Raw genomic sequence first — 20,047 nt, 5'->3', positions numbered from 1 at the left:
CCACAACAAAATAATTTCATTCTTCAGTACTTCCCAGTCAAAAGAACAGTGCTTCTTTCTGGAAAGCCCCGTACCTTACAGCCTGCCAGGGTCTTACGCAATTACCATATACCATTTATTCCAGAGGGACACTTTAAAGCCTTTCTTATTTTAATAGCTGCATAGACTAAGTGAATTAATGCTGACAGTGACCATAAACTGTGCTCAACGTTAGTATCCATTTATTTTGTCATTCTGGTTCTTCTATTAAAACTGTTAGGTTAATCTTAACCAGGTTTTTTGTAAAGATAGGATCTAAATATTTTATCTGAGAACATCCATATAATATTCTTCTGAATAATATACTTTTTTTTTTTAAAGCAGGGGCAGGAGGAGGTCTGGCGGGGATAAAGACTTTTCTAATGCTCAGACTAAATCTAATGTGTAACTTGCCCAGATCTGCCCCATTGTACTTTGCCATGACTGTATAATTATTTGCTTTCTGGGCCTTGTTCCAGAAAGATTTTATGCTGCTTACAAAATACACAAAATTTAGAAAGGTAAGACAAAGGAAGTGAAGAAATAAGAACATAGGGACCTCAACAGATAAGATAAAACCAGAAATGCTGTTACCATACAAATTTGGCTCTAAGCTTTCTAGCTGCTAATTAAAGAAAAAAATGAATTAGTTGCAAGAGAAAAACTACTTGTTCACTTAGTAAAAACTACTTTTGCAGAGACTGACCCCAGAGAGCAACTTCTGAATATCCTCAGAAGCCTAATGTAATAGTTGTCATCCTTAGAGCAGAGGTCCTGGAGCATGTGTCTTAGCCTGGAATATACTGAAGGCCAATGCTATGAGAAAAGCTGATGGGCAGAAACTGTTATAGCCTCAAAAACTGAACAAAAGCAAAATTATTTTTCTGACACAGTGATGAAAGGCTACAGATGGGTTTTTTTCCCATTGATTTTTGGGAGGTGGGGGTGGGTAGGAGGTAACAAATCCAATAGGCAGATTAAGAATACATTTAAAAGTTGTATAGAGCTTTGGAAAAGGAATGGTGATCAGGAGAGAAAGGCTAAATGGACCAAAATATAATAGAAAGAAAGGGCAAAGACATGAAGAATCAGTATGCAGACAAGTGTCCTAACTTGGGATGAAAACAGGAGCCCCAGAAATCTAAGGGCAGTGTTAGAAGCAAACCAAGCACACCAGGAGTGGGCCTAGACTGGTGGGCAGTGCTGTGTGCTCTTGGCAGTAGCCCCCATGAAAAGCTGACTCATCAGATGTCTTGAAGCCTGATGAAGATGCTTCTGAACACCCACCCAGTTCCCTTTGTTCCAGTTCCATGTCCAGCAAGCCTATCCCTGGCCATAAATTAGTTTTCAAGGAAAATTTCCTCTGGGAATATAAGTCATTTCACATAAACATCCTGTCTACTTGACAATCATTAAAGTGGCCTGTTCTTATATGGGATTCTGTACAGTGAGCCATGTTTCTAGGATTGGGATGGACACCCAGATAAGCAGATAATTTTTACTTATAAAACTAAGAAGCCAGAACGAGGGGCTATGATAAACCTCTTTCACCTATGAATTTAAGTCTCTGAAATGAGCTTGAAAAAACTCAACTCTTTCTCCACACGCATGCTTTGCATTTAAGTTAACGTTCAGCTGTGTTATCCTGAACCCTTCTTCCTAAACCTTCAGAGGTGAAGGATATTCAGGACACAAGCTGCTTCCCAATGGCTTTCTGCCAGATGCCTATCGGCAAAACTTCCTTTGGCCTTCTTGGCAGGCCCTATGCTATAGCTTGAAATAACAGAAGAACAAAGCTGCTCAACTGAGAGTTTGCATAACTAGTGAAGCCTGCCAATGAGTAATTCCTAATCGTCTATGATGAGGGGATACAAGAATGAGCAAACAGTAAGGTTAAGTGTATTTACTTTGTGGAGAACAGAATCTAAGACATCACAAAGGCATGGAAACACACATGCCAGCCAATGAGCCCAGCCTCCAGGAACCTGGAAGAATGCCAATGTCTCCCTTTGCCTTATAAAATAGATACTCCTGGCCTTTTTTGTTTTGTTTGTTTTCTTTTGTTTTAATGGATTTTGGTCTGGAACTGAAATTGAGTTTACTCAACTTCATGACCTGAACAGAATACTGAAGTCTTTAAAAAAAAAAAAAAGGCAAAAAAGTTTCTCCCCAATAACTAGGTAGCTAAGGCCTCTTAGAGATAATAAATGTATTCAATGAGTTATTTACTTTGAAACTGTTTACTGACAAAAGAAGTGCACCCACAGTAAGAAATTCCAAGGAGCAGGACTAAGAGACCCCATCAGAGTCATCTGATCTAACAAATCAAAATATTTTATTTCTTAAAGAGCACCTCAGACTAGGTAAGACCTATGAAAGTGTTCACCTTTCTTGCCTCTTCCATAAGCAGAAAGCTAGCAATTTTCAGATTACACTGTTCTGGAGACTTTTGTGCAGCCTCCAAAGGCGCTATCAAAATGATGAAGACAACGGCTCTAAGGCTAACTTCTGCCAACCCAGACGCAGGCTGCCAAGAGCGTCCAGCTACGGGTGCCGTCATGTGCTATGCCAGCTCCAGCTCCTGCTCTGCTCGCTAGCTGCCAATTGCCTCTTCCCTACTGTTCAAGCATTTCTGAAAGGAGCATTTCCTGTCATTTATAAACTCGAAGTTTGCCAATTAAGTACTGCATGAGCCAGCTGCTAGGCAGGAACTAGAGACTTTTTGTCTGTTGGAAGAACCGACTCTGGCTCTATTGGAAAAATCAACCTGGCAGGTTCCAGGAAGAAGGGTATGATTTAGGGGGAGGGAATAGAACAGAGGCAAGGGATTTATCCCAAGACAAGATGCATCAATTCTACTTTCATGTTACAAAGCAGAAGAGGGCAAACATAAGTAGAAAAATGAAACAAGTCTAAAAGAGGAAGCAGTACATAAAAATAGAGTCAGAGTCTTTGAACCACTTAGTCATCCAAACCTACTCCTTGCCAGGCAGTTTACGTTTCAAGTAAAAGCAGATTCACTGCTCACCTAACAGGGCATCAACGATAGACTATCTTAGTATCGGACTTCTCTATGAGAGCTTCTGTGGAACAGTAAGCTTCTCAGCAGCAGCAGTAGATGCAGTGCAGGAGCATCGTCAAGTGTTGAGAGCAAACACCTGCCTGCCTTTAATTCTCTATCTACCCCAGTTTTTAGACACAGGCACACCTCAGAGACATTGCAAGTCCGGTTCCAGACCACCCCATTAAACCATGTATCACAACAAAGTAAGTCACAAGAATTTTTTTGTTTCCCAGTGCATATGTTATGTTTATACTATACTGTAGTCTTTAAGGGTGCAATAACAGCATTATGTCTGAAAAAAAGGTACATACCTAATCAAAAATAATGTTGTTGGAAAAATGGCACCTATAAGATTTGCTCAATGCAGGGTGCTGCAAACTAATTTTTAAAAAAACAAAAATAAAAAACAAAATATCTACAAGTGCAATAAAAGGAAGCACAGTGAAATGAAGTATGACTAAATGTAACTGAACACCTACAATACTAGGTTCTTCAGCAGGAAAAGTGAAGCCAAAGGGAATAAAGGAAATTGTTAGTAAAGCTTTGGTAAATTTAATTACTGCCTTTAAAAATAATAGTTGGTTTATCTGAATTTCAAAAAGTTGTGACCACTTAATATATTAGTGATATGGATTTAGAAAAAGAACAAAGTCCAAAAATAGATAATGAAGGCAAAGCTATTCCAACTTAGAAATCCACCCTCTCCCCCAGCAAGTTATGTACTGAAATAAAACATGCTGAAGAGTTGTTCCCTGAAACATTAAACCGGAAAATTACCTGACAGCCATTTGGAAGTAAAATTTACTTTAACTGGTATCCAGAGACACAATACAATTCTCTGAAAACTGTGTTTTCCCTTTATTTAGATGAAAATAATCTGGAGGAGGGGAATTTTCTCCTCTAGAATTCATTCATTTTTCTTTGTTTTGTTTTGGAGGACTTAATAGCTTACCTCCTCCCTCCCAGGCTCCTCCCACCCAGAGATTCCTCTGACAGGTAATATTGCTAAATTCAGTAGGGCGGAGTCAAATAGCTGTCCCCAATATCTCTTTTTCCATTCCATTACAGACTCTGCTTCCCAGCTTCTCTTGCTGGGACATGACCAGGTGTTATGTTCTGGCAAACACAACACCAGCAGAAGTGTGAAAAGCTGTCCTCAGGCAGTATCCTTATATGAAGTGGCTGCTAATGTTTGATCCTTCATCCTTCCTGCTGGCTGGAATCAGACCCAATGGCTGGAGCATGAGCAGTCATTGTGGGCCAGGAGACGGCATGCTAAGCCAGGAGGAGCACTAGTCCTAGATGACAGGGCAGGACTACTACCAGCCTTGGACTGTCTACCCTTCAACTCTTTTCATGAAAAAGGAAAACTCATTTAAACTTTTTTTTTTAAACTGTAACACACAGCCAGAGCTAATCCTGACACAGATAGCATGCCAAAATATATTTAGAAGCATGAAAACTGGCATATGGCAGCACCCCACAGACGCTTTTGGACTGATATTTACCTATGGGTTTAAATGACAGGTGGTCCGAAGAAAAAGGGGTGAGTTTTTTCACCACACTTTAGTATTGAACAAGCTAGAAAAAGGGACATAACGTGAGTGGTGGATATTTACGGTTATCCCAAATATTGTCTCCTATGCAACAGCTTTGACAGAAGATTTTTTTTTAAAACAATAGTTTAGTCCCCACAGAACAGTAAACGTTACTTGCAGAACAGTAGTTCTTGACAATAAATGGGTAACAAAAAACTCCTGATCACCTTACAAAACCACAAGTTTCTGAGCTTTCAAATGCTCCCATTGAGATTCTGATTCATTAATGTAAAGCACAAAATAGAGAAAGCTGTACATTATAGAAAATTGCCAGCTAATAAATGTAATGGAAGACATAAAATATATGATTTGAGCAAATGTCAGCAATGGATATTAAGCTCAGGGTAAAAGACTGTTGGGAACAAGATACACATTCTCAAAGTACCGCTCATTACTTTTCCTTGACCACAAAAAGGAAAGGTATCTTTACAATCAAGAACTCAGACATTGCCTTTGTATGATCAAGCTTAACGTGACCAATAATAAGGCACACTGACATCAACTTGCTTCCCAATGTGACACACTGAGAAGGTATTCCTGCCCCCCAAAAAAGGTATGACCTGAGCCTAATCATGTGCAGGCAGTCAGTCAAATCCAAATAAAGGTACATTCTACAAAGCCCCTAACCAGGATTTTTCAATGCCACATAGAAGAAAACAAAGGGGTCGGGGGGATGGAGCGTGGGTAAAGATAAAAAAGGAGACTAAAGAGACATCCCAACTAAGTGAACTGTGTGATTCCTGATTGGATTCTTTACTGAAAACACACAGCTACATGGAACATTATTGGGCTAACTAAGGAAACTGAAACATGGGCAGCATATTAAATAACAGTATTATGCCAAATTTCCTAAGAGTTTTGACAATATTGTAGCTAACATCAAGGTAAATGTTCTTGAGGAGAAAAGTTCAAAATAGTACAATGCACCCATTAATAATCACTTCTAATTACAAAGTTTATAAAAATATATACCAAACACCCAAGAGAGGATTACAAACCTATGTATTTGTAAAAGGAAAAGGCAACTGTGAGCACTTATTTTTAAAGCTCACAACAGCAAAGATTTTTCCCATTTTGGAGAAAAGATGGATTACAAAAACATGTCTCCTTTCCACTTTTAAATTCGATGGATAATTCCTGACACATTCTTTGAGATCTAAGACCAATAGGTGGAGTTAGTCGTAGGTTTAAGTCTACAGAGAAATCACAAGAACACACTCATCTTTACCAAACGCACACAATATATCCACAATTTCAGCCATTCCAGCTAGACAGATGACAGACTTGCCTCATTTCTTAGCATTTAGTGTTTCGAGTGGAATCGCCTATACCAGTTCAGGGAACTGTCCGGCTGTGATGTTGGGGATTCTGCTACATCACTACCTAGAATACATGTAGAGTAAAATATGCCCACTGGAATTCTGCAAAGAACATGGATTTCTAAGAATGTCCACATTTTATCCTTTTAAGAATGAGAATTTCCTTTTCCTGCCCTTGAAGCCACCAGGCAGGCCGTTCGGGGTTCCGGGCTCCGCCATCTTGCGGTGCTTCCCCCTTGACCGCTGGCAGCCCCTGCATCTTCCGTTCCCACTGGCTACTTCCAGTTGCACCTACTGTGTTTAGTTTAAAATCTCAAGAGAAGCAAGACCACTTTATTCCAGTGAGATCACTCTCACTACATTTATTCTTGGCTCACTAATTAAAGATCACTGATCTCCTTCTCCCAGGTCTTAAAATAAAACAGAACAGCTACTTGTGTAAGTCATTCAGACATTTAATATGGTAAAAGTGCTTTGGAAATATATTTTTTAATACGATATCACTTCTCTTAAAACAATCCTAATTTTTCCAACACAATAAACTATTCTATAGAACCATATCATTAAATTAAAAAATTGGTGAGGGGTACGGTGTACAGCTCAGTGGTAGAGCACATACCTAGCATGCAAAAGGTCCTGGGTTCAATCCCCAGTACCTCCACTAAACATAAGTAAGTAAGTAAATAAACAAATAAACAAGTAAATAAAACCTAATTACCTCCCTCCCCTGAAAGAAATATCAATAATTTAAGAAAAGAGTTGTTCAATTTAAATTGGGAAAGTGACGAGTAGAGAGACTAAGGGGCTTGCCCAAGGAGCAAGCTAGAGCTGCTTGCAAGCAGAAATGTAGGTTAGGTAAGAGTTTCTATAGCACAGAATTACTTTAAATAATCAGCTCCTTGTGGCTTTTAATCAATGTCATTTTACACTGAAGTGTCAGGGAGATATCTGCTCTAAACTCAATCATAAGACAAATGCGTCTATTTGTAATAAAGAAATTAGCAGGCATATTAGAGGTTAAGTCCATACACTCTCTTTAGGCTCACTTGTACCCTCTTTTTGTTATCAGATTCTATAAAAACTAGAAATGTTGGACCTGAAGGAAGAGTTCTTAGAGATAATTCACCCAGCTCAGCTTCTTCACCGTGCAGGTGAGAAAACAAGCCTGGAGGGAAGTAGAGACCGACCACAGCGATACCAACAGAGCTGGCCTGACCAGGGTTCTCCCAGCAGGGCGCTTTGTCTTCCCACCAGTTCCCTTTAACACCAGGGTACAAACATGGCAGCCACTTCACCTCACCTTGAGCCCTGGTACAAAGCTTCAGCAAACGCATCATCAATCTATCCACACTTGGTATGAAATTTTGACGCCTATCCTTGGACTAAAGGGCTTTGTTTCTAGGCCCAAACAGGTTCAAAGTGGCAGATGAGCTGCAGTGGAAGATGCAAATGATGCCAACAGTAAAGACAGAAACACACACACACACTGCAAGAAGATGACAAAAACTAAGCACACCTAAGAGAGGCAAAGGCAAGTCTCATTCTAAAAGGGACAGGATGAACAATCAGCAACCTGTGTTCCCTGGAGGATCCAGTGGCATTTTATTCTACATGTACTCTAGGCAGTGGTATAATGGAATCCCTCATCTCCTCCCCCTGGACATTTCTCTAATTTGGTGTAGGAGGTACCACTCAACACTTTATTTGGTAAGATCAGATCCAAATAGGAGGAGAAAGATGTAAAACCAAATTCATTGAGGAAGATCCTAGAATGCTAATTATTGCACATGATTAACAATGATAATTGGAGGTAGATGATGCAAATGAATTGTGAACTTCTTTCCAAAACCAGTATTGCACAGGGGGAGGGTGTAGCTCAAATGGGAGAGCACATGCTTAGCATGCATGAGGTCCTAGGTTCAATCCCCAGTACCTCCTGTAAAAATAAATAAGTAAACCTAACTAGCCCCCACTCCCACCCCCCAAAACACTATTATACATGTTGTCTGTTCTGCTGCATTTATTTTCATACTATCACTGGTCTCCTATTTCTGACTCAGGAACAATTCTATTCTTAAAAAGCAAATATAAAAATAAGGATTATTTCTTAATAATCAACCTATTTAAAAACAGACAAATAAAAGCTGTTTAACGTTTGCATACAAACACACATGCAGAGCGGATCTGTGGGCACGACTATCTGAGCTCACTGTTTACTAAGTACAAACATTCAAATTGGAAAGCATGGCTGGTCTTTACTGACCTTTCAAAGCAGTAAACTTTCAGGTGAAGTTCAAGATGAAGGAAGTCTTTTAAAAATTTTTTCCTTCAACACTTAAAAATAATAACCCTTCCTCAAAGTCTACAACTTCTCTTTTTATATTTGAAAATTCATGCTACCTACCACCCAAAAACTTCAAAATAACTCAAATGTCTACAAAGATAAAAAGATTCCATTGACAAGAACTGGAAAGCACATACTGGCGTCAAACTGATGAGCGATCACACAGGGACCAGGTTTTACATTAAGACTTCCCCCAGTTTGCAACTAATGTCACACTACTTGAGGGCAGTAAGGCCAGACTGTGTCCCTCTGACTTCATCCCACTCAACCATCAAGAAAGCCAAGGCACACTGTCTTACCTCAAACTGAGGGTAAGGAGGAGTCATAGCTGAAGGGGGCCCTGAGGTGGGAGGTGGCATCCCTGAAGTGGGCGGGAACAGACCCAAGGCATTCAGATTCAATCCAGGAATTAAATGTGCTTGAAGCTGCAATGGTAAAAAGGTCCCTTCACTTTACAATTAAAAGGTAAGTGTCAGTGAGCATTTATAAGTGATAATATTAAGACTGTGACCTCTTGTCTAGTAAAGAAAAAAGATCATTTTATGACTCAAATTTTAGAACAAAGCAGACATCCATGTATAATTACATAGGCTTGAGTACATAGGCTATGTCTGGTTTATATTTCTTGATATTTTAAAATCCACGTACTGTTTGCCTCCTCTTTGATCTGAAGCCACACTAGGCTTCTCAAAGCAAGGAACATAGCACTTCCTTTCCTTTATGACCGGCTCCCAGCGCCTAGACACACATGTACTCTGTACACTCTGGGTGCACAGTAAATACAGACTGAAAACCTTGCATTAACTGAGGAAGCAAGCAAACAAGATCCGTTCATTGAAAAACAGACCAGAAACACAGACACATCTATTAAGAGAGCTTTACTTCATGGAAAAAGTTTGGCAGTCCTGAGGCTAAGTCAAGCCCTTTGGAAATCAGGTCCCAGCCGCATGAAACTACCACAACTAAACCTTTCTTTGGAATGGATCCAGGAGCTAGAAATGGGACTTTGTTTTGGTTTCATTCTATCAGAGTTGAGGAAGGTGGAGATTAGAGAACTGAGATGTGCACATACTTGAGACTCTTTCAAAGGCACACGGGGTCGGGTGTACTCCCGAGTGACTGAAACGACTGAATGGCAGTGGTAACGTGGAGGCAGGCAGGAGGCAGGCAGGCGTGCAGGGGTAAACCAATGAGCACTCTAGGCTCTTCCCACAAAGGTAGCATCATTTTCACATTTCCCTTCTCCTAAGTGTAATGTTTCAGATGACAGGCCCAGTTGAGGCTTTTTTTTTCCCCAATCATTTGCTTGAAAATTCAAGAGGGACTTTTGAAATGCTCCATTTTCAGCACCATCCCATCCACTAAGGAATGTCAGCAATTCACTTTAATTGCCTTCGCTGCATTACACAGGTGGGTTTGTCATTTGAAATTCTTCTACCGCCAAGGTTTATGAGTAACCAAGGCTTATGAGTAACTAAGTAAGTTTTAAGTTTATATTCCTAACAGTAGCTTTCATGTGCACTGTATCTATCATAATCCTAATAAGCATACAATGTAGGCAGTAGCCCCATTTTATCGATAAGGAAACAATGCTCGGTGAGACCAAGTAAGTTGTCCCAGAGGACAGAGCTACGGCTAATGAATGGTTGAGCTGGGATTCAAACCCAGTTCACATACCTCTAAAGCCTACATTCCTAATAATCTCCTTCAAATTAACATCGCATGGAAGATACTAACCTTTTAAAGGCAGGTAGGTACTAGCCTTACCTCACAGATAAGGAAGCTAAGGCTCAAAGTTGGCTAAAATCACAGAGATAACCAAGCATAATGTCAAAGCCTGTGACTTCTGAACTTTTCCAGGGCACAGTGGTGCTAAAAATCAGTTAGAAACTACATCTAACAAAGATGCCACTAAAGGAATCAATGTTAATGCAACTGAAAACATCTTTTAACTGTTCATCAAAATAAAGACACTTCCTTCATATTAAAACTAACATTCATGGAAGCAATATCATTTTCATAAGACTCCCTGATTTTCTTCATTATCTCTTCCTCAGCTTTGGCACACGTTTCCACGTTGCCTTTGACTGTAATGGTGCGCTCCGGATTGTACAGCGTCAGTTCCTGCAATCTGCAGAAGGAAACAGAGGGGGAAGAAAAAGACTGGAAATTATAGGAGGAAGAGAGTTAATAATAGTTCAGCCACAGATGGCAATCAAAACCCAAATGTGGAGGCTGGCAATACATAAAAGTGGGTGGTTAGTCATGATGAAAAATGAGTAAGCCCCCAAAGACACGAATCTAAGAACTGTAAAGCTACAGGAGAGAAGAAAATACTGCTCCCCTCCACCTTCTCAATAAAAATCACTGGGCGTACACAATTCAATTAAGCCCATGTTTTAAACACAGGATCCTCTTGACCCCGTAAGGTGAACTATTTTCACAATTTAACAGTGAAATGAAAAGAAAATGATCAGGGGACCTACAGTTTTAGCAGAAACCAAGAACCAGATGTACATAACCTTTACGAAGTATGTTCCTCATCTGCACTGACCAATTCTAGGCATAACTGGCATTCTCGTGCAATTGCATTTTCTGGGTCAGCAAGCAGGGAATAAGCACGGACATATTCCAAGAAGGAAAAGCAGAATTCATATGTCTAAACTTACTTTTTGCCAGTAACTTTAGAATTTATATCAAAGTAGGCTGGAGGAAATATAAATCAATTTTTGACTCAGTTTAAAAAATGGCCTCTTAATGACCTTTCAAACAACTAAAAAGTTAGAATCGAACAGCAATATTCAGGAAGCCCCTTGAAAATCAATTCTATTTCAATGAAAGAGAAGAAAAAGAAGATGCAGGGATTTGAAAACCCTTTAATTGGAAAAAAGAAAGAAACCCCTTGCTTGACTCAGATCCTGCTGAAGTTTCAAAGTCCACTCAGATGACATCTGAGACCATCTAAGCCTGAGCCAGTCAACAGCCTTGAAGGGAAAGCAATGAGAGATACTTACCTGGAAACAAGACTAAGTACACAGACTGAAAGGATACACGATATTGGGCCAGTTCTCCTTTATATTCCTAGGGGTAAAATTCTCACTGTCACTACCAGCTGACTGTCTTAAGTTAAACTTGAACCAGATGAATGGGATCTTATTCTTTAACGTCTTCCTAAACTTGCTAAAAACACCAACATCTACCCAATGAGGGCTATTTAGCCAAGACTAAAGAAGTGTTTCTCATCTCCAGTGTCACCTCTCCTCTCCCCTGCCAAGCATTTTATATTACACTTTTTAAAAGCTGCTTCCAGAACAGCTTTTAAGATTTCTTTCTCTTAAAACCCTCCCATTTTCTGAGCATAACATTCAAGAAGGGGTAGGACCGCTGGTTATTTTTACCACTTTGTGGTTTCTCCATCATTTACAACCAAGCAGGACTTTCCTACCTCCTTACCATCCCCTTCTTTGAAAGCTCCTTGCTACATGAGCATATTGTCCCCGTCTTCCCTACTATTCTTCATTGGTCCATCAAATCTCTTCCTACCTCAGCTTTTTTGGGTACTCTGAATGAAACTAAGGAAAGCCACCCTCAGAAAAGAAAGGCCTTTCCATATCACTGCAGAGCACTTATGGACCCCAGGTGTGGTGGCCAGCCCCCAAGCTGACCCACTCCCCAGAGATGTGTAGCTCCTCCCACACTGAACAGAGCTGACTTGTGTGAACAAGAGTGAAATGGTACAGAGTACGACCTCTGGGGCCTCATCCTAAAACACATTAGCACTTCCGTCTTGCTCTTTCCTAGAACATCCACTCTGAAGGAAGAAAGTTGCCTAGTCCCGAAGACAGCCTGACAGCCGTGTGGAGAGGTCCACGAGGAGAGAGCAGAGCTTTGTCCAAGAGCCGGCACCGACTTGTCAGCAGCATCAAGAGACCCCGAACCAGAACCACTCAGTCAACCTGCTCCTGTGTTCCTGACCCACAGAAGCTGGTGAGCAATGTGTGCTCACCCTTGTCTTCAGCTGTCAGATGTTGGGATACTTTGTTACACAGCAATGGATAATACACTGTATTACATATTCCAACTCTGGGAGTATATGCCAGAAAATATGACCAAGGCTTCAGCTACAAAAAATGAATGTGAAGTATTTAGTGCTTCCTGCCTTTTGAGTCAGATAGCAGGCAGTGGACCGAGTTTGAGAAATGAAGTACAGTGGTACAGTCCAGCTCAGACAACTGTAAAATGCTTAATATATAACCTACAGCTTAGAAGCAGTGTTTGAAAATGTTCTAATTCAGAAGAAAGTAAGACGGCACTTACGGAGATATTGTGATTTTAGTGTCCGTGTCTTGCTCAATTTTTTTAAGGTTTCTTCCTTCCTTACCAATAAGACGTCCTACAAAGTTATTATGGGCTAAGATCTTCAAGGGAATCTCTTCTGTGCTGTAAAGAAAAAAAAAATGGTCATGAAATTAGGGTAAGCAAACCTACCCTTGGGTAAAAAGACAATATTCATTCATTAAACATTTACTCCCTACCTACTATATAGGAAGCATTACGCTGGGTAGAGTTTAAAGCCTGTGACCATTAGCCTACATTCTAGCAATGCATGAATAGAGGGGGTGAAAAAACATTAACAAGTGTTTGGAGAGAAGTTAATTTTTAAAAGTTTTCTGTTCATCTCAGGAAATAATTTCCAGTGATGGATTCTGTTAGCTCTTTGAAAACACCTTACTCAAATCTAGTACCAGTAAACAAGGTACAAATGCAAAACAGTATGATGTTAGAATATGTTTAAAACACATACCTAGAGACAGCATTCCCAATTTACAGAAATAAACAGAAGGTACTCAACAGTGGTAACACTTTGGGGAAAGAATTTAAGAGCAGGACGACGGGGCAGGGGTTCACTTTCCTTTTGTACTTTCCTAAATTCTCAAGTCTTATACACATCACTGTTTAAAAAATGTCATTGGGGTTATCTGGACGGTGGCTTTTTCTTTTTCTCTATATTAAAAAAGGAATTATAATCTTACAAAACAGCAACTTATAACTAACTTATTTATACCGTATTTTAAATGTATATATTCAATGTGTGCTAAAGGTCCCTACAAATGAAGTGCTGGTGCCCCCATCCCCAGGAGTCTGTCTCTAGCACAGCACCGTGCTGTACGCTGCAAGCAGCCCAGAGCCCAGCCTCTGCTCAGGGTTCCTGTGCAAAAAAGATATTTGGAGTTTCAACCTTAAACACCCAAATAAGTCTCCAGTTTACCTTAGCACAAGATGAGGGGCTCCCCACCTTCATTCTCCCCGCTGCTGCAGGGTAGGGCTGGGCAGGCAGAAGCGTGAAGGAGTGAGGATTTGGGGCTCCTGCTTTGGGTAAATCCCTTGGGCACTTCTTGGACCTTAGGCGGGCTTCCTGTGACCCCCCCCCCATCGCCTTCTTCTGCAGCTGGACTTTCCCCATTAACACCACCCACAACATATCCCAACATGGAACGAAAAGAAGTATTTAAGAGATTTATGCTTTACAACCAAGTCAACAGTCCCAACCCACTGTCACTCTTTGGGAGAGCATTCCCCTTGGTTTGTTGGCAATTCCCAAGAATTGTGTCACACAATTCCAACACAAGACAGCATAATATCAACCTCTTCAAGGTTAATCCTCTTTACTCACAATTTTATATCTTGAGCTTCTTTGTGCATGATCTCCAGGATAGACTTACAAGCTGCAGAGGTGCCCTCAGGGGTAGAGAGGATAGTAATCGACTTCTCAGCAGCGCCCGCATTCTCTTTACGATGGACATCAATTCTTACGGGGTGCAAAAAGGGGAGGAAACACGAGCTGTGAGCACATATTCACGACAGAGCCTGTAATTACCAACTCTGAAGTCACAGGACTTCTGAGCAAAGAGTGGATGACTCACTTCCCTCAAGAGCATAAACTCTTGATAAGCTGTCACCATTGATGAGACAAATATTAGTTCCCGGAATTCTCCCCTCTCTTTCCCCAAGTAGGGGCATCTTTTCATTCTGTGCAAGCTGCATGTGCTTAATTTTCCTTTTCGGTGCCACAGGTCAAACACTCACATCCGAAAGCCTGGGTTCAAACAAAAGGCCTTCTTCTGCTCTAAACCCAAGGGGAACTGGAACACATGCCAAGAGGACTGGAGTGGAATCCCACAGGCCAGGCTGAACGCCTGCCTCTACACAGCACGTCCACCATTCGTCTTATGTGGAGATTTCGTTCATCTGCTTCCTCTTGCAGGGCTCCTTCTGTATTTTGCCTCCTTGATAAAGGCAAGTCCACAGCAGTGATAGGAACGGAAGCCAGAGAGATGGCAATTCTACTTCAAAGAAAAGCAAATGGCCAATAAACACAAAATGATGTTCAACCTCACTGGTAATTAAAACAAGATGTCATTTTCTTCTAAATCTGCTGATATTTTAATGGATGAAATTAAGTACTGGCAAGAGGGTGGGTAACTGGGCACACCCATACTCTTGGCATGGAGGAGGGTATAGAACAAACTGCCAGGACCTAGCAAAGCTAAGCCGCAGATTATCTCTTGCCCCAAGAACTCTACTTCTCATAACATCTCCTACAGACGGAGTCTCATACGTGGGCCAACAGTGGTCTTTCTCACCCTCAGCACTACTGACATTTTGGGCCAGATCAGTGCTTTGTTGTGGGGCTGTCCTGTGCACTGTAGGACGGTCAGCAGATCTCTGGGCTCTGCCCATGAGACGCCAGCAGCAAACCCCCTCCTCCAGTTATGACAACCAAAAATCATCTCCAGACATTGCCAAATGTCTGCTGGAGGAAAAGATCACCACTGGTTGAAAACCACTAAAGTGCAGGAATGTTCACTGTAGCACTACTCATGCCAGAAAGAAAATTGGAATTATCTTTAAAATACCTATCAGGAAGAAATGGTTAAGCAACACTATATATTATACAGCTGTTCAAACACATGTGGTAATATTACAGGTACCAATGTAGTAAGAGGTCCTTGATCTTCTGTGGAAAAACACAATACATACCATGATACGATTTCTTTTTTAAAGCTACACATGTTAGTAGATACACGGAACTGGTCCTGTGAAGACACATCCCCGAATTAACAGTGGTCACCTCGGGGGTTAGATGAAGGGTAACTCTTTGTTTTTACAATGTGCATACTATATACATTTTGAATTAGAGACAAAATAAGTCTTCCTTTTAAAAAGTACAAAAAGGAAAATCAACTATCCAAAAAAGTGTGTTCAGGGGAATTTAAGTATCTGTGCGTTCCTCTCGCCACTCAGACACTGGACAAGAGCTACGTAGCTCCTGGTCATGAGAATGACCACTTCGTCATGCCAATAAAATGAAAGCTTGCATTTCTTTTTCCTAAATGTCTGATTGAAAACTGAAGATTTATCTAACAACTAAAACCTACCACTAAAAATAAGGGCAATGTGGAAATGAAACAACTAAGGGCTATCCAGAAATGACCACTAAAAAAGTATCTAAGTATCTGAGAGAGCAGCTTCCATCTCTTCCAGCCCCTGTTCAATTCCCCGTCACGATAAGTATCGCTTCTGTCCTGGTAGCAACGTGTTCACCTCCCTCCTTCTGGTTTACTTCCACCTGCTCTCTGTGTTAAGGGTTACTAAACCCTGATCCTCCCAGAGAAGGAGATGCTGCTTTACAGATCATTCCAGAAACAGAGGCTCTGATAATGACGAGCTCCAGTGGCAAGAGTTAATTAAATCCGCTGGCAGAGCTGCACGCGAATCATCGGATACAACAAAAACTGCTTCCCTTCCCTTTCCTTCCTCCATCCTCCTGCTTAAATAAAACAAACAGTTCAATTTAAATCATAGAAGCTCTTTCCTCTGACAAGGAAATGAGTAGCTTTCAAAGGAACAACTCTATCTGCCACGTGACAAGGAAGGGAAACCATTAATAATTAGTTTCTGCAGGTAACAGTGGATCATGGGCAGCAAGAAGCCTTTAAATTTTACTATTAAAAGCAGGCAGAGCTAAGATGAAAACTGATTAGGCTAGGGTTTAATTGTCTTCCCCACCCTCTACATGATCAAGTCAAGGCCACTGAGTTGCACCAAGGTCACCAGCACCCAGCACCTCCTGCTTCAAAGCAGGGAAGGCAGGACCAGACGCCACTCTCCGGGGGAGGGGCACACAACCACCACTGGACAGCTCGTTTGGGTTCTGCCTGAGTAAGGAATCTGCTCGCTCAGCACAGGCATGGCACCTAAGATGAGTACAGATAACCTTCTAAACCTGTGGGAACAAACACAGAAGCAAGGTATACACAGCACCAGACTTGTACTTTCTGAGAAAGATTGCTTAATTCCTTGGATCACACAAAATAACTGTTCTTACTAAATTTAAAAAGCAAAATAATACACAGTTGTCTCTGTAGCTGGCCCAAGGCCACATCCCTACACTTCTGTGTAGAAGGACACAGAGAGGTGTGGACACAGCCTCGTCCCCCTACTCCACCCACAGCTCCTCAGGAAACCTGGCAGCAGCCGGCCCAGAGCTGTGCCTGGGAGCAATTTACACAACCAGGGTGGGGAGAGAGCTCATCACCAAGCTTCTTTGGGTCAAAATCTCCACATACAGCACAACAGGATGGTTAATAAAGCAAAATAATGAAGATATAATGCACTGTAGCTTCTAAACTGAGAAAGTACCTCAGATGTATGTTAAGGGCATTAAACATCATTCACCTGCAGTTATTTCAGTCACTTGACAAATGTGAGAGCCTTCCACACATCAGGCAATGTGCTCAGCACTGGGACCATGGTGGTCAATCAAAACCAACTCTTCCTGCTTTCTACTCCTAAAAAGTTAGCTCCAGGGTCTGACGGAGAAATCTTTCAATCCCTTAAAAGCTGCAAATTAAAACTATCAACGGACTACATGGCTTAAATATGGACAATAAGCTGAATGACTCTTGACTCTTGACTAAAGTAAAGCAAGACTGAGAAACGATCTGTTTTGGACCCAGGAAATTACTTCCAAAAGCAATGAAGGCAGGTATCACGGGAGGCAGGAGTGGAGAAGGGGGAGCAGAGAACCATCTAGAAGCTGCCCTTTTGTTCACCAGGGCCTCCCTCATCAGAAGGGGATTAGGTATCATTTGTTTTCCAATCATGTGTGAAAATCTGAGGCTCCCTTTGAGATTAAGTTTTAGCCCCAGGTTCATATAAAATGAACACTGAGATATCAAATCACAAGGTTCTTCCGGATTCCCAAGTACCATACCAGATGGGATCATAACCGCGTTGAGAAGGGCACCAAGCACCAGAACAACATACTCTGTTTTTAAGACTCAAGCGGAAACTGTGAACGCCCCCCGACACACTCAGGAATACTCACTTCGACTGGGTCTGCTTGGTAATGTTCCGAATGGTGGCACCTTCTTTTCCAATAATGGCTCCAACGAACTGGGTGGGAACCAGCAGGCGCAGGGGCAAGTCACACGGTTTCTGCTTGGACACTGACCCTGGAGACCCCTGCCTCGATGAGCCCCTCTGCCCAAACCCACGGCGACCCCGGGGCTGCTGCGAGGGGTTCTGCTGGGCAGCCATTTCGTCGGGGATGTAGGCCACTTTCAGCGTGAAGTTCTCTAGCTGGAATCCATTCAGTTTGTCTAAAGCTCTAAAAGTGGACAAGGAGCAGGGGATGGGAAGAGAAATCGAGCTATATAACAGAACTTTCAGCAAAGTAATACCCACCTCTCCCACTTGGGATTATTGGCTCTAAAACTTCTGAACAAAGCAAACTCAGACCACACAACCCGCCCCCCACAACTTTTCCTTTGAAGACACACAGGAAAGACCAAGAAGTTCCCAAAGGGAATGTATTTGCCATCTACCAATAAAGTAAAGAATATTCTGTCCAACTCTTGACTACGCTATTACCCATGAGGTTAGTAACAGCTTATGAGTCCCCGAACAGCAGGAGGGAGTGAGCAGTCCCCGTCCTGCCTAGTCTTTCCAAATCAGAGTGGAAAAGAGGTTACAAATACAAACCTCCCCCTTACTTCAACCTCATAAAAAATGCAGATTTAAAACATTTTAAGAATCAAAGGACAAAAGTCTCTAAGCTACTCACTGGAGATGGACAGAATTTAACACTCAGGGAAATCAATCACTATAAATTCTCAGTACCTATTATGAGCCAGTCCCTGAGAAAATACCTGACCTTGTCCAGTTTGATATGATTTGGGGCAGAGAGGCAGTGGTGGTGGTGAACCCTCCCCCAAAAAAAGCAAATGAAGCTATTTTCTACCTTATCTATTTATCCATCTATCCATCCATCCACTCATCCCTCTATTCTGAGAGAAGCTTTACTTCTTTTTCTTTTCATTTTTGAACCTTATGATGGGAAAGTACCCACTCTTAAGCATACATCTCAATGAACTTGCACAAGGTGAACATGCATATCCAGATCCAGAACCAGGACACACCAGGGTTCCAGACACCCCGCCAGTACCTCCTCCCAGTAACGGCCCCTCCCCTAGGCTTCCAAAGCCTTAGATTGATTTTGCCTGTTACATTTCTTTATAAATATTTTGAGTAGACATGTACTCTCTCGTACCTGGCATCTTTTACTTATCATGTTTATAAGATTCATCCCAATTCTTGTGTTCTACCTCACCTACATATTTGAAAAGCGGAGAACTCAAAAAAAAAGTTGATAGAGAAGATACAGCCAAGTTTTCAGAAGCACACGTAAACACATTCCTAGTAATACATATGCCCAGTACACAACAACATTAAAAACAAATAAAGGCCCCACACTTTCTCTAGGGTTCCTCAGATTCTTTGCTCAGATTGTGCTCCAATGGGCCCTGAGTTCAACCCACGCAGGGAAAGAAAAACAGGCATGAAACAGTCTCTCTCTAGTTGCTCAGAATGGTCATTTCTGGCTCACATGCTGCTTTCCTTATTTGGGGCTCTTCAACTTTTGACTTGGATGGAAAGAAGGAAAAAAGATAGTCCCAGCACCAAAAAGGGCACCAAAAGCATGAAATTAGATGGCAGAGCTAGGCAACCAGACAAGGCATACTACTGTTCCTAGGACCCAGAATTCTGCCCTTTTCTCACCTCAATCCCCTGTTCCGTCACTGACCGACAGTGCCTTGCACACAAATGAACTCCTATTATAAAAGATCCCAGTCATACAGAAAAGCAAACCATCAAGAAATTTCTCTGGCACCATCACCAGCCCTCCAAGACCCCTCCCAGAGTAACTGTTCACAACTGCGATAACTTCTGAAAAGGGCCCAGTCCTTCCTATCTGTTTACACAGGTGTGTTCGTGTTCAGTACCTTCTTTAAAAGCATAACTGAGATCGTGATACACAGTCTTGTGACTTGCTTTCTCCCAGATATAATATATCTTGAAATATTTCCTTGTGATTTCTATGTCTGAAGGCATTCTTTTCATAAGCTTCAGAGGTGACAGCAGGGCCACAGTACAACTTATTTTATCAATGCCCTGATATAAGATACTTACATTAAATACTGTTCCTTGTTTTTTCCCTCTCCCCTTTCTTCTTAAGGAAAATGTAGATTAATGGCCCTAAAATATTTTGGCTGTTTCTGAAGGAAGACAACAGCTGAGAAACTATATTAATATCTACAATGTGTATTTATTATACAAAGTCTCAACCAACTAGACAGTC

General features: G+C 41.5%; 1 protein-coding gene across 4 annotated transcripts in view; it reads right to left on the bottom strand.

Annotated features, from left to right (window-relative positions):
- IGF2BP3 (insulin like growth factor 2 mRNA binding protein 3) overlaps positions 1 to 20,047 on the bottom strand; it is a 121,924-nt gene that overhangs the window by 13,103 nt on the left and 88,774 nt on the right. For 2 of the 4 annotated variants that reach the window (XM_031455046.2, XM_031455047.2), the window contains exons 6-10: positions 17,735 to 18,016; positions 14,018 to 14,152; positions 12,661 to 12,783; positions 10,339 to 10,474; positions 8,643 to 8,768 (exon numbers count right to left, since the gene is read on the bottom strand). In XM_031455046.2, the coding sequence (XP_031310906.1) occupies positions 8,643 to 8,768; positions 10,339 to 10,474; positions 12,661 to 12,783; positions 14,018 to 14,152; positions 17,735 to 18,016 (802 nt within the window). The remainder of the gene's footprint in view (positions 1 to 8,642; positions 8,769 to 10,338; positions 10,475 to 12,660; positions 12,784 to 14,017; positions 14,153 to 17,734; positions 18,017 to 20,047) is intronic. The other 2 variants (XM_064487505.1, XM_064487506.1) reach the window with 1 other exon arrangement.

This window comes from Camelus dromedarius, chromosome 7 (assembly GCF_036321535.1).
Source record: "Camelus dromedarius isolate mCamDro1 chromosome 7, mCamDro1.pat, whole genome shotgun sequence".
Classification (NCBI taxonomy): domain Eukaryota; kingdom Metazoa; phylum Chordata; class Mammalia; order Artiodactyla; family Camelidae; genus Camelus; species Camelus dromedarius.
The sequence above is the reverse complement of the archived record's forward strand: the minus strand, read 5'-3'. Positions and strand labels throughout refer to the sequence as shown.